At 40.9% G+C, this 18,874-nt stretch overlaps 2 protein-coding genes and 2 long non-coding RNA genes across 6 annotated transcripts; 3 read left to right on the top strand and 1 right to left on the bottom strand.

Moving 5' to 3' along the window:
• LOC4348466 (scarecrow-like transcription factor PAT1) lies at nt 1–3,863 on the top strand. 2 transcript variants are annotated; one of them, XM_066304718.1, is made up of 4 exons: nt 1–182; nt 1,562–1,647; nt 1,732–3,300; nt 3,421–3,863. In XM_066304718.1, exon 3 carries the CDS (start codon nt 2,109–2,111, stop codon nt 3,273–3,275), a length of 1,167 nt encoding a protein of 388 aa, XP_066160815.1. In that variant the 5' UTR covers nt 1–182; nt 1,562–1,647; nt 1,732–2,108; the 3' UTR covers nt 3,276–3,300; nt 3,421–3,863. The 2 variants fall into 2 exon arrangements, with proteins under 2 accessions (XP_066160815.1, XP_015614551.1); XM_015759065.3 differs by having other exon boundaries at nt 1,562–3,300.
• A 5,328-nt stretch (nt 3,864–9,191) lies between these two features.
• LOC9271275 (putative yippee-like protein Os10g0369500) lies at nt 9,192–12,506 on the top strand. Its single transcript, XM_015757945.3, has 3 exons — nt 9,192–9,475; nt 10,375–10,483; nt 12,088–12,506. Exons 1-3 carry the CDS (start codon nt 9,309–9,311, stop codon nt 12,169–12,171), a joined length of 360 nt encoding a protein of 119 aa, XP_015613431.1. The 5' UTR covers nt 9,192–9,308; the 3' UTR covers nt 12,172–12,506.
• Nucleotides 12,507–13,694: 1,188 nt separating this feature from the next.
• LOC107279145 (uncharacterized) lies at nt 13,695–16,206 on the bottom strand. Of its 2 annotated transcripts, XR_010736998.1 has the most exons (3): nt 16,075–16,206; nt 15,832–15,964; nt 13,904–15,452 (listed from the first exon to the last, which is right to left on the bottom strand). It is a non-coding gene; the product is annotated as an uncharacterized lncRNA (long non-coding RNA). The 2 variants fall into 2 exon arrangements; XR_010736999.1 differs by lacking the exon at nt 16,075–16,206 and having other exon boundaries at nt 13,695–15,452; nt 15,832–16,017.
• LOC136353647 (uncharacterized) lies at nt 16,080–18,874 on the top strand. Its single transcript, XR_010737000.1, has 3 exons — nt 16,080–16,216; nt 17,006–17,118; nt 18,605–18,874. It is a non-coding gene; the product is annotated as an uncharacterized lncRNA (long non-coding RNA).

Raw genomic sequence — 18,874 nt, 5'->3', positions numbered from 1 at the left:
ACCGAGCGAAGCAGCCGCAGTCGTCGTCTTCTCCACTCCACCCCCCACGCCTCCTTCCTTCCCTTCGCTTTTACCTCCCCGATTCCCCTTTCTCCTCCTCCCTCCTCCTGCTGCTCTCTCCCTCTACCTCTGTTGCCGGTGGAGGATCTGGCCGGCTTCGAGGACGCCTGTTTCTTGGGATGGTATGTCATTTCTTCTCTTTCTCGCGGTTCTTGCTGTTCTTGATTTTGGGGGGTGATTTCGGGTTGTGCGATTGATGTAGCTTCTCCGGGGTTGGTGGTGATAATTAGTATTTAGTTCGTCTTAATTTTGGGTCATGAGGGGTGTGTGGTGTATTTTGCTGCTGATTGTTGGTTTGTTATGTAAATCGTTTCTTCTAATCAATTTGCCATGGATTCTTGGCTCTGTGTGTATCTTGACTCCAAACCCTATGGTGAAAGTGAGACCCTTGAGTTGGGAGATTAAAGAACGAGGTAGGTTTAGTTGCTTTGGCCCTAGTCTTAGGGTGGTTTATCATATTAGTATATTTTTTATGTTTTAATGTAGTAAAATATTTATGTTTGGTTTGCTGTTAGATACACAGGAGTTAAGCACCAATGATTTCATTCCTAGGTTCTCCTTTTTCATATAGGGGTTCTGCTTCTGACCAGAAGTAGTAGTGACCTGTGTGCCTTTTTTTCTGATCTCCACATGTTTGGGAGTTTTGATCTCTCAATTGCTAGCGAAAAGTTGTCATAATGCCAGCCTAATGGGATCAATGCCCTACCAATTTCTTCGCATCCTGCCGGATCCATTGGAACAGAAATTAATTAGTTGACCCAGTAGAACTGAACTTTTGGGACATTTATTGCTGTGTTTCTAGTTAATCAACTTCTTGGATAGCTTTCCATTAATTCTGAACAAAACTGGTTCTTTTGGATAGCTTTCTTGTGTCACATGGTTCCCTTTTTCCCCTAATTTGGTAATAGCATATTGTGGTTCTTTTGTATAGTTACACGATTTTGTAATTATGAAATATAAAAGATAAACACGATAGCGCAGGTTTCTTATGATTTGAGCTTACTTTGCTTGAACCAAACGGGCCTGTTAGGTAACAAAGATTAAGTTTCTTATATGGGTTATTTATTTTGTTTTTGAAGCAAGAGGTCACATGCCATTAATAACTTGTAATGTGAAAAAATGCTTCTTGTTTGTAATGGTTCCCAATTGCATTTATAATGTTGGGGACCTATGTCTGGTCTTTGGCTGCTTTTTATAGCTAATATGTTGATGGCCATGCCTGCGTATCTATTACAAAGCGGGTCCCAAGTCCCAACTATTTCATTGATTAGCAAGATTTCTTGATTTCAGATGTAACTTATGCTGAAAGCTAATCCATTGAACAAATACCCTTGATTCTGTTTGCTTTAATCGTACTTTCCAAAATATAATTTTAGTTGAACACCATATGCTATGGCATAGTGGAAGTCGATATGAAGCTTAGGTGTTAAATGAAAAAACCTTTTTAACAATGTGCTTATGTATCCGTCTCTTACATGGATCAATCTTGTTTGTATTGCAGTTGATGGTATCAACATACTGAACATGTTTGTGAAAAGGACGGCAGGATCAACTCCCTGTTGAGTACCATTCCACAAGATTTCACCAGTATGTCAGCTAGGGCTTCAAACCATGCATATATATGTTCAGATGATTCTCAAATGCCGTACTATAATAACTCAGTGCCTTCAGGGGGAAATGGTAGGTTCTATATAACACAAAATCATCAGGATGCTCACTACGCTTCTTCTGATGATGGGTCACAGAAGATTGGTTCGAGCCCTCAAGCATTTGAAGCGCCGTACTGCACTCTAGAATCATCCTCAGCAAATGGTGCTCATCCTGCCCATAGCTCTGCATCTTCTCACAGCATCTCTCCTATTAGCGGGAGCCCCCTGTCTCATCATGATAGCCACTCAGACCACACGTACAATTCCCCTCCAAGTGCATCCTGTGTCACAGAGATTACAGATCTCCAGATTAAACTGAGGGAGCTGGAGAATGCAATTCTTGGGCCTGAGCTAGACATAGCTTATGACAGCCCTGAGAGCGCCTTGCAACCAAACATAATGGCAACACCAGAAAATTGGAGACAGCTTCTGGGAATTAATACAGGAGATTTGAAGCAAGTAATCATAGCATGTGGCAAGGCTGTTGCCGAGAATGATGTTCGGCTGACAGAACTACTGATATCTGAGTTAGGTCAGATGGTGTCTGTCTCTGGTGATCCATTGCAACGATTGGGGGCTTATATGTTGGAAGGCCTTGTTGCCAGACTTTCTTCCTCTGGCAGTAAGATATATAAATCCTTGAAGTGTAAGGAGCCTACAAGCTCTGAGCTCATGTCATACATGCATCTTCTTTACGAGATATGCCCATTCTTCAAATTTGGTTATATGTCAGCTAATGGCGCCATCGCTGAAGCTATTAAGGGAGAGAACTTTGTTCACATAATTGACTTCCAAATTGCACAAGGGAGTCAATGGATGACATTAATACAGGCCCTTGCAGCGAGGCCTGGAGGACCACCATTTCTACGAATCACTGGTATAGATGACTCGAATTCTGCTTACGCCAGAGGTGGTGGACTGGATATAGTTGGTATGAGATTGTATAAAGTTGCTCAGTCTTTTGGTCTGCCCTTTGAGTTCAATGCTGTTCCAGCTGCTAGCCATGAGGTTTATCTTGAGCATCTTGATATAAGAGTTGGTGAAGTTATTGTTGTGAATTTTGCCTATCAGCTGCATCACACTCCAGATGAAAGTGTAAGCACAGAAAACCATCGGGATAGGATTTTAAGAATGGTCAAGAGCCTCTCCCCTAGGTTGGTGACTCTTGTTGAGCAGGAGTCAAATACAAACACACGGCCATTCTTCCCAAGATACTTGGAGACTCTCGACTACTACACAGCCATGTTTGAGTCGATAGATGTCGCTCTCCCAAGGGATGATAAGAGACGGATGAGCGCAGAGCAACACTGTGTGGCGCGGGACATTGTCAATTTAATCGCATGTGAGGGTGCTGAGAGGGTAGAGAGGCATGAGGTCTTTGGAAAATGGAAGGCAAGATTAACGATGGCAGGGTTTCGGCCATACCCGCTGAGTTCAGTGGTGAACAGTACCATCAAAACGCTGTTGCATACTTACAATAGCTTCTACAGGCTTGAGGAGCGAGATGGTGTTCTTTACCTTGGATGGAAGAACAGAGTATTGGTTGTATCTTCTGCATGGTGTTGACATGTCTTTGGAAGAAGAAGCTCATGTACGTGCATTGTTTGCATCTCACAATTTTTCATCTTCCAGTGATTTGTACTTAAATTATTTTGCATGTTCCTACATCTGAAATCATATGCTTAATTTGTACACTGCCATCGTTTCGCAGGTCCCATCACATCTCCATCTCCAGCTTGCAGGTGCAAGATGTAACACGAGCTTTGCTTTGCAGTGGTGTAGAATAATGCAAACTATAACTGTGGATATCTCTAGTCCTCAATTCTCCCCATGCTCACCATCCATCTAATTCAACGCTTATCTGATCATCTGAGATACTCAACATCAGCTGGTGCGACAATCGTAGCATAGAAGTCGTAACCTTGTTCTATCCATGCTAAATATGTATAATATAGGAATCTGGTATTGCATCCAAGGCTGGATGCTCTTGCTCTTAGGTTTGACATGTTGTAATGTTCAGTGATCAAGCTAGACAGGCCCAAGTTGGCTGCTAGTTTTCTATGTCAGTTGTGTACCTGTGTAGTTGCTTGTAAATTTGGGTGAATGCTATATAACATCAGTATTATTGTCTGTTAATGATGCTATTTTCTGGCACGTGTATTTGTGTACCTGTGTTGTATCATGCAGTTAGTACATATATATATATTTTTATTTTGTGTGTGCGTGCGCCTTTGGTATGCAGCAGCATGGTGTTCTGCATGCTTGAAAATAGCTCAGGTTGAAGAATTTTTCTGATGAGAGACTGCCTGGAGCATGATGGCCATCGCAGTGCTATAATTTTTCCTATACAACTCCGTTGAATAGGATTAATCTTTTTTTTTAAGGAGAATAGGATTGATCTTGCTGATTGCTATTTCTAATGACAAAGTGTATACGCTTGATTATACTTTTATGCAGTTTTCTAGCTGCGCAAATGCGAAATATGCAACATGATCGTCTAAACTAAATCCTTCTGTAGTTTTGTTTAATATACTCTCTTGGTCGTGATTTCCACAAGATGCATTTTTCTCTAATCTCTATCATGGTCGCGATGAACCACACAGACACACTCCATCTGGTCGCCAAAATTTAAAACCTAAACCTTTTTTAAACATCTAAAGAGATGTATGGAAATTTTATATCTAGTTTGTCCTCAAAAGTATAACATTTTATAGGAGTTTTTATATGCTTTTTGTAATAGAAGTTGACTATCAAGGCTGTATTTTGAAGATCGTGTTAATAGAAACCTACCCTGAATTTTTACCATAGGCAGAATTCCACCAAACAAAACCATGACCAAGGGTGTGTCTAGTTCACGCTAAAATTGGAAGTTCGGTTGAAATTAGAACGATGTGACGGAAAAGTTGAAAGTTTATGTGTGTATGGAAATTTTGATATGATGGAAAAGTTGGAAGTTTTGGAACTAAAATTGGCCCAAGCTAAGATGGGGTCCAGATCCCCTAGAGTTAGCTATAACTCCACCAGGTGGATTTGACCAAATCCATGCCATCAATTGTTTCCTCTGGCTAAGATGAAGCCACGTATTAACTTATATTAATTAACTCCCTCAATCACATATGCTCACTACTAGAGAAACGATCTTTGCTAGGTCGACCCAAAACCACGATAGTCCCGGTTCCAAAAAAACTGGGACTAAAAATCATCTTTAGTCCCGGTTAAAAACCCTATAGCTATTTTATGATCTTTAGTCTTTAGTCCCGGTTCATTCCATGTCAGTAGGATGTCAGGTGACCGAGGATCTTTAGGGACTAAAAATCATCTTTATAGTCCCGGTTGGTAATACTAACCGAGACTAAAGATCAATATGATCTTTAATGCGTAGTATATAATCCCTCTTCCTTATCCTCTCCTCCACAATCGCAACAACATCCTCACACGTACATATCCCTTCCCCTTCCTCACACTTATCCTCTTCCCTTCAAATTCCTCAAACTTAACCTCTCCTCCTCCCCCTCCTCCCTTCCCATCCGGCCGGCGGCCGACGGGGCCGCGCCCGGCGGCAGCCATGGCAGGCGGCAGCCGAAGGTGCCGCGGCGGCGGCCGGAGGGGCGCGCCCGGTGGCGGAAAGGCGGCCGGAGGTGCCGCGCGCGGCGGCGGCCGGAGGGGCGCGCCCGGTGGCGGAAAGGCGGCCGGAGGTGCCGCGCGCGGCGACGGCCGGAGGGGGCGCGCCCGGCGGTGGGCAGGCGGCCGGAGGTGCCGCGCACGGCGGCCGTGCCCTCTCGTCTGACGACCGACGTCTTTCCTTTTTTTAATAATTTGTGATTGATTGAGATGTATAATTTTGTGACAGATCTGAGATGAATCTGTGATGTATTTGATTTCGGTGTATTTTTTAGGATTTGTGATATATTTGATTTATGTGTATAAGTAACTTAAGATTTGGGATGTTACTTTGAATTAGGGATTTGGGGATATACATAGCACTAGATTCAGGAGAAAATATAGGGACTAACTCTAAAAAACAATAAAAAAAGGACCATCTGCATTGCCGCTACCCTCTCTTTACCAACCGGGACTAAAGATTCCTCTCTTTAGTCCTGGTTGGTAACACCAACCGGGACTAAAGATCTATCTTTAGTCCCGAGTATTTGAACCGGGATTAAAGATAGCGATCTTTAGTCCTGGATTCGTACTCCCGATTAGAAAATTGGGACTATAGGGAGTTACCAACCGGGAGTAAAAAGGTTATCTCTACCAGTGGCTTGAATGAAAATTACTTACCTTTTCTTCTTTTTATGTTCCTAATGAGTATGTTTCTGCCAACAACATTAACAAAGTTTGCACGCTTTCTTCTTCTCCAAACAAGAAGCTATGGTCATGTATAAAACTATGTTAAACATTTAGTACATGTAAACATGCATAAACCATATACACACAAAAATATTGCTAAAACATTAGAGCCACAAGCCCAATATGATTTTTATATCGTGGATGAACCATGAAATTTCTAGGTTATGCAAGTAAAATCAGTTTGTATATTCTTTAGATATATAGTATTTGTTGATTTGTTACAAATATTAGGATGAAAAAAAAGTAGTGGGAATTAGTTAGTTCATCCCAACCGTTGTTATATAGAGACGACTGAGATTTGATCAAATCCATCGGGTGGAGTTGGAGTGAACTCCAGGGAATCCCCACCCGCTAAGATATGGGCATGTTTAGATTACTGCCAAAATAAACTTTTCTAAAATTTGGCAGCAAAAATTTTGGCAAGTTAGCAACATTGCAACATTGCTAAGTTTTAGGGGTTGTTCAGATTGGTGTCATTTTAAACAATATAATTGTTTGATAAAATTCATAACCATATGACTACATTTAGTTTTCTACTTTCATATTATAAAACTTTCTAGCATTGCCCACATTCTTATATATGTTAATGAATCTTACTAGAAGGTTTTATAACCTGAAACGGAGGTAGTACTAAACATTGGTAATGTGAAAGGAATATTGCCATCCACCCAAAACTTGATAATGTTGTCAACCTATTAAAATTTTAGCATTTTCAAATTTTTATAAGGTTTATTTTAGTAGCAGTTTAAATATGCTCTTAGTAGAAATGTAGAATGGGTTACATATGATGTTGCCAAAATTCCCTAGATATTACAAATGTTGGCAGCAAACTAATTGTCATATGATTGTCAATTTACCAAACAAATGATATGTTTAAAATGGTACCAATCTGAACAGGTCCGTAGTAACTTGATACGGTGATACATAAGGTACACAGATACATATTTACTCATATAATGACATTGATAGATGTATAATTTAATTGTCGCATAAAACAAGGATAGAAAATAATTTTTTGGAATTTTGTTCACCCTACCCATATAAACACCTACGAAGATAGATTGACGAAGTCACCATAACAGACGCTTAGTGCTTATATACACGCACACACGATACACTCACCATACATCTTCGAATACTTGATTCTCATGTCTTAGTATTGACAGAGTCACCACAACAGACGTCTTGTTGTCAACGTGTCGTATATCCTGAAAGAATAATTAATTATAAATATGAGTACTTATGTGATTAAAATCCGGATGGGTAGTTTAATCGGTTCAGGGTTATATAATATTCAAAACAATGGCAGCATGGTTAGGCCAAGTTCGGGAGTGAGGGTTAGTAACCTTTACTCCAGCACGTAAAACGAAGTGGCAGATAGAGCATGATTAATTAAGTACTCCCTTCATCCCAAAATATAAGGTATTTTGGGTGGATGTGACACATTCTAGTACTACGAATCTGGATACGAAGCCTAGGATGTGTCACGTCCACCCAAAATCTTTTATATTTTGGGACGGAAGGGTATTAACTAAAATAAACTCTAAAAATGGATTAATATGAATTTTAAAGCAAATTTTCTATATAAATTATTTGCAAAAAATAAACACATCATTTAGCAATTCGGTAAATGTGTGTGCGTGAAAACAAGAGGTAGAAGTTCGGAAATGAGTTAATTAGGTCTCAAACCAAACATGATCAGTCTATTTTTTTGGTTAATTAGATTCATGCCACTAAAATTTTCATGGTTTTGAAAAATACCATCATTATTTATCTATTATTTATCTATTTAGATCCATGTCATTACAATTTCATAGGAACTCAAAATATGCCACTACGTAGCATTTTCTATTTTTTAGAACAAAATTCCCATGTTCTTCATCCCCTTCTTTCATACTTCTCTCTCTAGGTGGAGGGGCTGCTGATAGCCGACACAAGCGAGTCTACCATCCCGTATCGCCCTGTCGCCTCTCCATCGTCGAGTTCCACCGCCCACGCGTTTCCTCGTCGCCGAGTTCCACTGTCTCCGCACCTCCAATGAGTTGAACGTAGCAGTTAGCACTCTCGGGCTCCTCAGGTAGGGCCGATGTAGCTGCCTTCGTCGAATGTGAAGGTGTGGGGGCGATGCTCTGGGATTTAGCGTTGCTCTCGCCAGTGGCAAATCGGGCCGTGACCGGCGAGGGTGTTTGAGCGCAGCAGATCCAACCATGTCCGGGTAAGGAGGAAGGTGGTGTGGATCCGACGCGACGAAGATTGTCTTCTCCCTCGTTAGAGTAGGAGCAGCTCTCTCTCTCTCTCCCAGTGAGCTGCCTCTTGCTGGTGTCGGGCGTTGCTCCGGGATTCAATGTCCATGCTAGGGCAGGCGATGCATATCCGATGACGACGGAGGCAAGGGGGCTTGGATCCGCGTGCTCGTCGCTCCTCCCCACCCGCCTCCTCTCTCATCTGGCGACAAACCGGTGCATGAGACCACTCCCAGCGTGACATGCTCGTCGCAGCGTCAGCGAGATCTTGGAGACGGCGTGTCCAGCAACAGCTCAGTACGGCGGTGGCAACGAGCTCGTCGCAGCGGCATGGATCCATACGATTTGATTTTTTTTATGGTGCTTGATTGTACGAGATGTAGGAGACGTGATATTTTAGTCTAAAAATACGGTAGAAAAAAATGTACAACATGTCATGTATCCAATTTTAGAAATACTGCAGCGGCATCTTTTCAATTAGTCGAATTATAATCTTATAAATTTCAAAACTAGAAAATCCAAATAACCTTTGTTTTTTTCCCACCACCAAACTCTGGTAATTTATATTTAATATTTTTCTTATTACTACTACCAAACTCGAAAAATATTTATTTTGGCAAGAAAATAAAACCAAACATATCCAATATTCCAAAATATTACTCCCTCCATCTCATTTTATATTGTAAGACTTTTTTTAGTTATCTAGATTTATCTACTGATTATGTTTTCTATATATGCCTAGAATCATTAGTATCTAATTATATGAATTTACGTAATACTAGAAAATCTTATATCGTGTAACGGATGAATTACGGATATACGTACAGACAGTAATAGAAAGAAAGAACTTGTCGGTAAATAAACACCACCTCCCTCTGTCCAATAAACTGTACGGTAATAACCAGCTTATTCTCCATTCCTCCGGGAAGAAGAAGAAGAAGCCGGCGACTCGCCATTGATTCCGGCCGCCGCCGCCCCGCTCCCCCCTCGATCGGTCGATCCGGTGATGGGGCTGCTGTTCGTGGAGCTGCTCCCGCGGCACGGCGACGGGGGAGGCCCCGCGTCGGCGGTGCTCAAGTGCCGCCGGTGCCGCGTCGACGCCGCCTCCGCCGACGCCATCCTCTCACGGGACTTCCGCGGCCGATTCGGCCGCGCCTACCTCTTCGACCACGTGTACGCGTCCTCCCTCTCTCTCCCGCTTCCGCATTGCGTGTGCCTTGTGTTAGCTAGGCGGTTCTTGGGATGATGATGATGATGATCTTTGGCCCAAGGGGGTTTCGTTGGTGGTGGGGGTGTGTTCGAATCGGATCTTGCGGTGGTCGATTCGGCCTTCGTTTTGGGATGGAAATCGATGTGGGATTGGATTGCTGGAAATGGGGGAGAAAAGAAGCTTTGGTTGTGCCACAATGTGGATGGATTCTGCTGGAATTAGCTTGCATCGCTGTTGTCGTCGTGGTCTTCTCTTAGATTATTATTATTATTATTGCAATGTCACAACTGAAGATTTGTGGTCGGATCGATCGATTAGCATGTTCGGGTGAATCGATTTGCGGTATCAAATGGATGTTGTTCAAGCCTTCAATGTATCAAGTTTATTAGCTTTGGCCCCTCTGGATTGCCTGCAGGAACGGACACCGATTTGATGAATGATGGGCTCAGCCATTGCCATTGCCTCCTTGGGGGTGGTTTTCTTAGGAACTTGGTAGTAGCATTTTGTCTTGTTCGGATCATTGCCCTTGATTTATCGCCTAATATCACTGCGATCCCCATGCTGTTTTCTCAACCTCCTACTGTATTTCTCTACAAGATTGACCACCTTAATACCAGCTCAACCATTTCTTCAGTGTATTCTAGAGCTAATTTTGTGATACTGATGTAGTTTTGGCTTCAACAACTAGTTTTCACTTCGAATCATGGCAATGTATTCAGCTTATTTGTAGAATGTTTCACTTCGAATCATGGGAATGTATTCAGCTTATTTGTAGAACGTTTCACTTCGAAACATGGCAATGTATTCAGCTTATTTGTAGAATGTATTCAATATCTTTATGCTTTTGTTCTATTCTTTTCAGGGTGAATATATCCTTAGGGCCTAATGAGGATCGGTATCTGATGACCGGACTGCATACGGTGAAAGATATCTACTGTAGCTGTTGCCAGCAAATTCTCGGCTGGAGATATGTAAGTTAACTTGGAAATTTGCTTCCATGATCATATAATAGTTGCCTCTTATGCAGATTAGATATGTGCATTCCGTGGAGAAACTTGTAGAATGTTGCATTCTGAAAACAAAAAAGTTGGATACAAACATGAGTTGAACAAACAGTGGATAGGAAAATAGGAGTCTCTATGCTTCTTTTCACCCTCTTCTACAGTTCTACTTGTAGTATTTCTTCCTTCTACTCCAACTTAAAGAATTCTCAGATTTCCATAGGCTCATTGTCCTATCACATAATTAGTTGCTACCTTAGCCCAGACTTTGCATTAGCCACATCATTTTGTCTCAGTTTGTTATGTAATTTTATTCTCATTGCGATCAATTGATAGGATATGCATGTATCTCAAATTCATAATATGCTTGGTTCAGTACTTCAGTTGGATATGTAAAATTTTCAGATTGATGTCTATTTTTCAGATGTGAATGGCAATGCTACCAGTCAATTATAGTCAACAAACTTAACATATAAATGTGCATCAAATTCAGCTTTCAAAAATATTATGCTTTGTTTTAGGCTTTCTATTGTAGGTTAGGCCTACACTTAATCCATAACCATTCAATATAATAACAAAGTCTTATGTTTAATACTCCCTTCATCCCAAAATATAAGCATTTCCGGCTATGAATTTGGAAAAGTATCTGTCCAGAGTCATAGCGAGAAGTGGACGGAGGGAGTAGCTAGTTTTGCATTTGATAGATGAGGACTAACATTTTAACAAAATACAACTTGATGCTGAAACATAGTATCCACAAAACACTAGTGTAGGCCTGTGGGGCCTCCTATGTTACCAGCACGATAATGTGGCCTTCTATGGTACTAAAGATTTAGTTGCTGTTTGCTGTGGAACTGGAATATGTTGGGTTAGATTCTGTATAAACCATTTGTTTGCCTTCATATCTAGCTCATCATTGCAACTACATATGAACTGTAGTTTTCTAGTAATCCTGTGTAATAACTGCATTATACAGCTATTTTCTCATCTGAAGTTCTGTGTTTTGTGACTTCCAGTCAATTTTGTATGCTACTATTCTAAGCCCTATGTCCCATGAAGATTCAAGGCACAGATCCTGCAAGTCGTTTAGAAATTTTGCATTGTTCTTGTACCCATTGGTTCCATCCTGGCATTTAAGGGAGTACATCAACTGTATTTTTTTTTATTGCAGTTACAGTGGCATCTTTCCCTTAATTAAAGTTGCTTGAACCGACCTCTACTGAAATTCACTTTGTTTAATAAACCCTGAATGTGGCTTATCTTCACCTATATGCTAAGTTGCGCATCTAAGGTTCTCTTTCAGTTGCGTGTGGGTAACTGCTAACTTCTGTTTTTTTTTTCATAGCTTCTCTTTCAATTTTTCATAACTGGGAGAATTTATGTGTTTGTGACATGTACTCACCCATTCATCGTACGTATTAGCAATGCAATAACTTTGTTCTGGCATCAATACAGCTCATTTACCATATTATCTCGATGTGACAGTCTTCAGCTCTTAACACTGCTTCATTTGTCACCTCATTGTTTTATTTTCTCTTTTTGGATTGTTAATTTGCACCTATAATGCTCTACAGGAGAAAGCATACGAAGAGAGCGAGAAGTACAAGGAAGGCAAGTTCATCCTGGAGAAGGCCAGGATGTGGAAAGAAGCCCGGTGAAAAAGACTGGCGCCATGGAACTCATCAACCTGTATGTATGTATTTTGTGTAGATCCAAAACAATTCAAAGATTGTAACAACAACTTTGGCGGCGATCAAAGTTTGTATGCATGCTGTAGTTGCTCATGCAGTACTAGACCCCCTCAAAAGAAGAGATGAAAACAGCTGCGTCTGATTTGGGGGGGACGAAGATTGACAACAGAAGTAGAGCATCACTGTCTTTTTGATGCAAATTCTGGCACTTCGGTGGTAACGGTTTTAACCGAAAAATGATGAAGTGCCAGAGATTAACATTTGATTAGTGCTTTTGGCCACTCATCGCGCAGTTCATTTCACACTTTGTTGTGGATTAGTAGTACTCCCTCCGGTTTCATTTTAATTGACGTTTTGGACAATGGCACAGTCTACAAAATGTACCTTTGACCTTATTTTTCTATTATAATATACACAATAAATAAATGCATGTTTACTTTTATAATAGTGTTTTGAAAGACAAATCTATATATGTTTATCTAGTTTTTTTTAAACTAAGTAGTTTTGAAGTTATTGATGGTCAAAGTTATTAAAGTTTGACCTCAACCTTGTTCAAAACGTCAATTATTATAGAACCGGAGGGAGTAATTAATTTCACTTTCTTGCTCACCTGGCTTTACCATTCTTCTGTCGGAGTTTGGATTGCAACCTGAAGATTGGCCGAGCTGTATACGACATACCTACATGCAAATATGCACAAAACACATACTTGAGAGCTATAGATCTAATTGTTGACTATATCCATTGCTAAATAACTCCCAAACAACATACTCCAAGCACATTGGAGAATCCGATAATTTCCTCAACAGAGCCCCGTGTGGCCATATTGGAAATTCCGAAGTGTATATCAGAATTCCGATTTTTTCTTTTTGTCCAACTAAACCACTTGTGTGACCATATCACAAATTCCGATATTTTCTTCAACAGAGCTACAGAACGTCATTTTAGATATTCCGACATAACATTGGAAATTCTGATCTATTGAAAATTCCAGCAACTTGAAAGTTTTGAAAGGAACTCTGCAACATATTTGAGCACCAAATTTTCAACGCTAGATTTCGAAGTGATATCACTCTTTATAGTAGAGCTTTTCCTATGACACAAATAAGAGAAAAAATTTACCATAGGAGTTTTTCCCATACACTTTTCATTTCCAATTGGATTTGCTGAAACCAATCTTTCCATACCATCAAAGGGCTAAATTCACTGTGCACATTCTCAACAAACTTGTTAGTCCTCCCTATTCGATTGCCATTAACTACCAAAATAATTAGGGGTCTAGACGCACTTTCAATCTCCCTTTTTTTTTGTCGATCACAATTCGATTAGAATGTAATAAAAAGATATATGTAAAAAGGGTTTTGGGTCCAATGATAGAAGTTTAGCTCCCCTAGAATTGTGCATAATAGGCATGTAGAGAGCTCCCCTAAATCTTCACATAAGATTGCTTGAAAGTATATATACATGACATAGCAGCATTCACACATATGGGCTAGAAACGATAAATAACATTACATCACATAGTTTGATACACCACATATGCATTAAGTTGAACAAATCTTAAGGAAATAAAAACACACATTGTCTCATACAAGCAAGCCCAAATTTGTCCGACCAACAACAATGATAGATGGAAAAGAGATGTGGCTCTCCCCCCTTTGGCATCGAGGACCAAAAAGAGATAAATTAAAATTGGAGAGAGAACCTAATGCCATATGGAGTCAATCATCATGCCCATCATCACCACTATCACCATGTCCCACACCTTCCTTCTCCTGAACGACACCACTACTAGCTTCGTCGGCAAAGGGATCATCGAACACTTCTTCATCACTTTCATTGACCTCGGAGCCATCGGGGGAGCAAGGAAATTTGTAGTCTGCTTCTTCAATTCCGCTCGCCCCTTCCTGGCTTCGATGGCGTTGGACTTGCACACATTATAGATAGACTTGAGAATTTTCCACAACAGTGAAGAAGAGAGAGTCGGAGTGGAGGGAGCTTGAGTACGTGCAGCTTTAGTGGTAGACCTTGGCCTCCTAGGAGTGGTCATGGGTTTCTCTAGCCTCACTTTGAGTCCAGTGTGGTGCACCTCCTTGTAGAATCGAAGTTTGGTGACTTGCTCAATCATTTTCATCAATATGGGAGCATAGCCAAGACTCCACTCAGGAGTGAAAGATGTGAGGCGAATCTCCTCCCAAATGAACTCAAACACATCAAATTTCTTCGGAGAAGCCCTCATCCTTGCAAGAATGTTGTGAGTGTAAGATTGGACATTGTTGTCATCGTCATCCTTGGGAGTGAGTGTTTTGCGAATCATCTTGTTGAGATAGGCAAAGAAAGGAAGCATACCCTTTGTTGTCCCAGGGTCGTACTCCACCTTATGATTGTACATGAAGTCAACCTCATGAGGCTCCAAGACCTTGTCATCATGCAACCAATCCCTGTCTTCATCATCATCAAAGGTGAGATCCAAAAGAGCAGCGAATTGACTGTAGTTGATGCAATGCCATTCCCCCTGTGTCATCCAGTGCATGGTCTTTTTCTTATTTCCTTTGGTACCAAACTGTGGCATAGAATTGACAGATGATTTCCTCACTCCAATCATATCTCATGCTCATGAAATCCTTGATCCCCATGGCCTCACAAGCCTCAATCACCTCATTCATCACGGGGTCGCCATAAGAGGCAGCAGCTCTCCAATTAATCCACTGCATGTTGGACTTATTCATGATAACCGCCTCATAGAAGTCTTGCTGGAAAAGAGTCCAAAAACGAGGATCGGTGGCTGAGCGGCATCCATTCTTTGGGATCTCCACTCTTATCATCTGCACCTTCTTAGTCTTGGCACTCCAATCTATGGGGTTGCGAACATGTTCAGCACTTCGAGCGGGGAGGTGCACGAACAAAGGACTGATGAGAGCACCCTTCTCCCTACATTCCCCACCCATTGTCGGTATCTCCTCTTGTACCTCAGGTTGGGTACTAGAACTAGCACCTGCAAGACTTGTTCCAACGGTGGTAGCTTTCGGCTTCCTAGGTGCCCTCCTTTTCAGCAAATCACCACCCCTTTCCACATTTGCGACTTGAGTTTCCTCCTTCCCTTTACAATCAAAATCATCACCATTTGACTCCGAGGAGGAAGATCGAACCCGTCGCCGCTTGCCATTCTAAGTCTTGTGCTTGGTGTGGGCCATGAAGCTCTCCTTGGAACGAGTGGAATAGCAGAAATTTTGATCCTTGAAGGCCCCCTTGAGCATGAAAGAACACTGAGTGAGAGTGATGACTGAGTAGATGATTGACAAGAGAATTGAAATAAAAAAATAAAGGCTGCTTGAACTGGTCTATAAACATTGGACATTCCAATAAGTGATCAGAATTTCTGATCGCTTCGGATTTTCCAAAAAGCATCGGAATTTCATATCGACCCGATCGGAATATACATTATTTTCAGACATAGCCCAAACAATCTCGACATCTAGATTTATAGCCAACGAAATCAAATGATACTCTAGGCAAGGTTTCTATACGACTATAGCAACATCTTCACCAAAAGGATTTGAAAGATAATCCCTAGAATCATAGATCAAGATTTGGACAAGAACCAGGGCAAAGAAGGGGCAAGAATACCTCAAAAAAGAGAGAAACACGCCTTGGTGAAGATGCTGGGAAGTGGATGCCGAGGATGCCAACGAACTCCGGCAAAGGCTTGCCGGCTCAGCTGAGAGTTTCCCAATGAGGATGCACCACCGAGGTTGCCTGCCTGAGAGGAGTTAGAGGAGAGTGAGAGGTGGCGGTGAAAACTGAAAGAGTGCAAGAATAGAAGTGAAAGGGTATGTATGTTCAGTTCAGGAAAAGGGCTGAGAGAGAGACATTGCACTTTCGGAAATTTCTGATATGAACTTTCGGAATTTCCGATCAATGTAAAGGATTTCTGATCTGTGCCGCGTGGACGCCATCCTCTCCAGGGACATCCATGGCTGCTTCGGCTGCGCCTACCTCTTCAACCACGAATGTGAGCCTCCCCTCCTCTCTCTCCTCCACCCCTTGCTCGCGCATTGCGTGCCTAGCGAAGCGATTCTTGGATGATCCTGGGTTCTTGGCCGGCTGGCCGCAGGTTCTGTTGATTGGCCGTGGTGGTTTGGAATGGAAATCGCCGTGGGTGCGAGAAATTTTGGGGGATTGGATTGTCTGGAATTCGGGGAAAGAAGGTTTGGTTGTGCCAATCTGCATGGATTCTGTTGGAGTCGTGGTCTTCTCTTAGATTATTGCAATGTCACAGCTGCAGATTTGTGTTCAGGGTCGATTAGCATGTTGGACTGAATTGCTTTGCAATATCAAATCGATTAGGCCATGATGTAAATCTGTTGCAGTAACAGATATCGACTTGATTTTGTTGTTGACATGCACATCGGTTTAGATGAATGATTGCCTCAGCCATTGCCTCCTTGGGGTGGTTTGCTTAGGAACTTGGTAGCATTTTGTCTTGTTCAGATCATTCCCTTGATTTATCGCTTAAGATCTCACCACGATCCCCATGCTATTGTCTCAGCCTCCTCCTGTATTTCTCTAAAAGATCGACCACCTTAATACCAGCTCATCTCCATTTCTTCAATGTACTGTATAATAGAGCTAATTGCTTAATACTGATGTAGTTTTGGCTTCAAGAGCTAATTTCCAGAAACCACCTAACATATGGACCAGTTTGTTTAATTACTAGATTGACTTTGGATCATCGCAATGTATTCAGTTTATTTGTAGAATGTATTCAATATTGTTCATGCTTTTGTTCTGTACTTTTCAGGGTGAATATATCCTTAGGGCCTAATGAGGGCTGGTATCTTATGACCGGACTGCGCGTATACCGTGAGAGACATCTATTGTAGCTATTGTCAGCAAATTCTTGGCTGGAGATATGTAGGTTATCTTGAAAATTTGCTTCCATCATATAATAGTTGCCTCTTATTTTTTATAACATATAATTACTAGGCAAAGTCCTGGTAGTGCTTTAAATCAAAAAATAGTTGCCCCTTATGCAGATTACGTATGTGCCTTCCTGTGGAGAAATTCGTAGTGCGTTCTGCAGAAATTTGTTGGATAGAAGCATGAGTTGAATTGACAATAGTGGATAGGAAAACTAGTACTCCAATCTATACTTCATTTCACCTTCTTCTTCTTGTAGAGTAGTAGTGTTTCTTCATTTCAGTAATTCTCGTATATTTCCATAGGCTCATTGTCCTGTCACAATTATTTGCTACCTTCACACCGATCTTTGAATTAGCCATATCATTTTGCCTCAGTTTGATTTGTAATTTTGTTCTCATTATGATTTTATTCATGGGATGTGGACCATGCTATCTCCATTCATTATCAGATTGCTACCAGTCAATTATAGTCAACGAACGTCACATATAAATTAGACCTACACTTAATCAATAACCATTCAAAATAATAAAAAGGTGTAATGACTAATGTCTAGCTAGTTTTGCAGTTCATAGATGAGGCTAACATTTTAAGAAAATATGGTTTGATGCTGAAACTTTAGGAGTATTCGCAAATACTAGTGTGGGGTCTCCTGTGCTGAAAAATAATGTGGCCTTGTATGTTACTCAAGATTTTAGTTGCTCATTGCTGTGGAATATGTGGCTCTAGATTCTGTGTAAACCCTTTGTTTGCCTTGATATCTAGCTCATCACTGCAAGTCTGCAACTACATATGAACTATACAACTATGTAATAGTTGCCTTGATTCTGTGTAAAATAATGTTTTGTGACGTCCGATCAATTTTGTATTTTACTATTCTAAGCCCTATGTCCCATGAAGGTTCAAGGCACAGATTCTGCAAGTCGTTTAGCATTTTGCGTTGTTCTTGTACCTATTGGTTCCATCCTAGCAGTTAGGAGAGTACAATAACTGTTTATTATTATTATTTGGCAGTCACAGTGGCATATTTGCGCTTAATTAACAAAGTTGCTTGAATTGATCTCTAATGAAATTCACTTTGTTTAAACCCTGAATTTGGCTACCTTCACCTATATGCTAAGTTGCGCATCTAAGGTTCTTTTCAGCTCCTTGTGACTGCTACTTTTGGTCCTAGCTTCTCCTTCAATTTCTTGTAACTGGAAGAACTTATGTGTTCGTGGCATGTACTCACCTGTTCATCATACTTACTAGTAACACGATAACTTTGTATTCTGGTACACATCTCATTTATCATATTGTCTCGATACAGTAGTATTTCCTTGAGGGCTGTGTACATCCATTGTGGATGTAGAGGCCAGATTTTAATCCATTTTCTAAAAAAAAAAAGTAGTATTTCCTTGAGCTCTTAACACTGATTCATTTGTCACCTCATTGCTTTTTTTTTTCTGGATTATTAATTTGCACCTATAATACTCTACAGGAGAAAGCATACAAAGAGAACGAGAAGTACAAGGAAGGCAAGTCCATCCTGGAAAAGACCAGGATGTGGAAAGAAGCCCGGTGAAAAAGATCTGGCGCCATTGGAACACCTCAACTTGTATGTATATATTTTGTGTAGATCCAAAACAATTGTAAGAACAAACCCAGATGAAAACTGTGATTTTAATTCTGGTACTTTGGTGGTGACGGTTTTAACCTAAATTTGATGAAGTGCCAGGGATTTAGTAACATTTGATTAGTGCTTTGGCCA

This window comes from Oryza sativa, chromosome 10, assembly GCF_034140825.1.
Source record: "Oryza sativa Japonica Group chromosome 10, ASM3414082v1".
Lineage (NCBI taxonomy): Eukaryota > Viridiplantae > Streptophyta > Magnoliopsida > Poales > Poaceae > Oryza > Oryza sativa.
The sequence above is the reverse complement of the archived record's forward strand: the minus strand, read 5'-3'. Positions and strand labels throughout refer to the sequence as shown.

What these genes read in the sequence shown, in the direction of transcription:
- LOC4348466 (XM_015759065.3), top strand. Translation starts at nt 1,650, where the DNA reads ATGTCAGCTAGGGCTTCAAACCATGCATATATATGTTCAGATGATTCT.
- LOC9271275 (XM_015757945.3), top strand. Translation starts at nt 9,309, where the DNA reads ATGGGGCTGCTGTTCGTGGAGCTGCTCCCGCGGCACGGCGACGGGGGA. An exon ending in GCCTACCTCTTCGACCACGT is followed by an intron (nt 9,476 to 10,374) that starts GTACGCGTCCTC and finishes TATTCTTTTCAG; the next exon opens with GGTGAATATATCCTTAGGGC. An exon ending in AAATTCTCGGCTGGAGATAT is followed by an intron (nt 10,484 to 12,087) that starts GTAAGTTAACTT and finishes AATGCTCTACAG; the next exon opens with GAGAAAGCATACGAAGAGAG.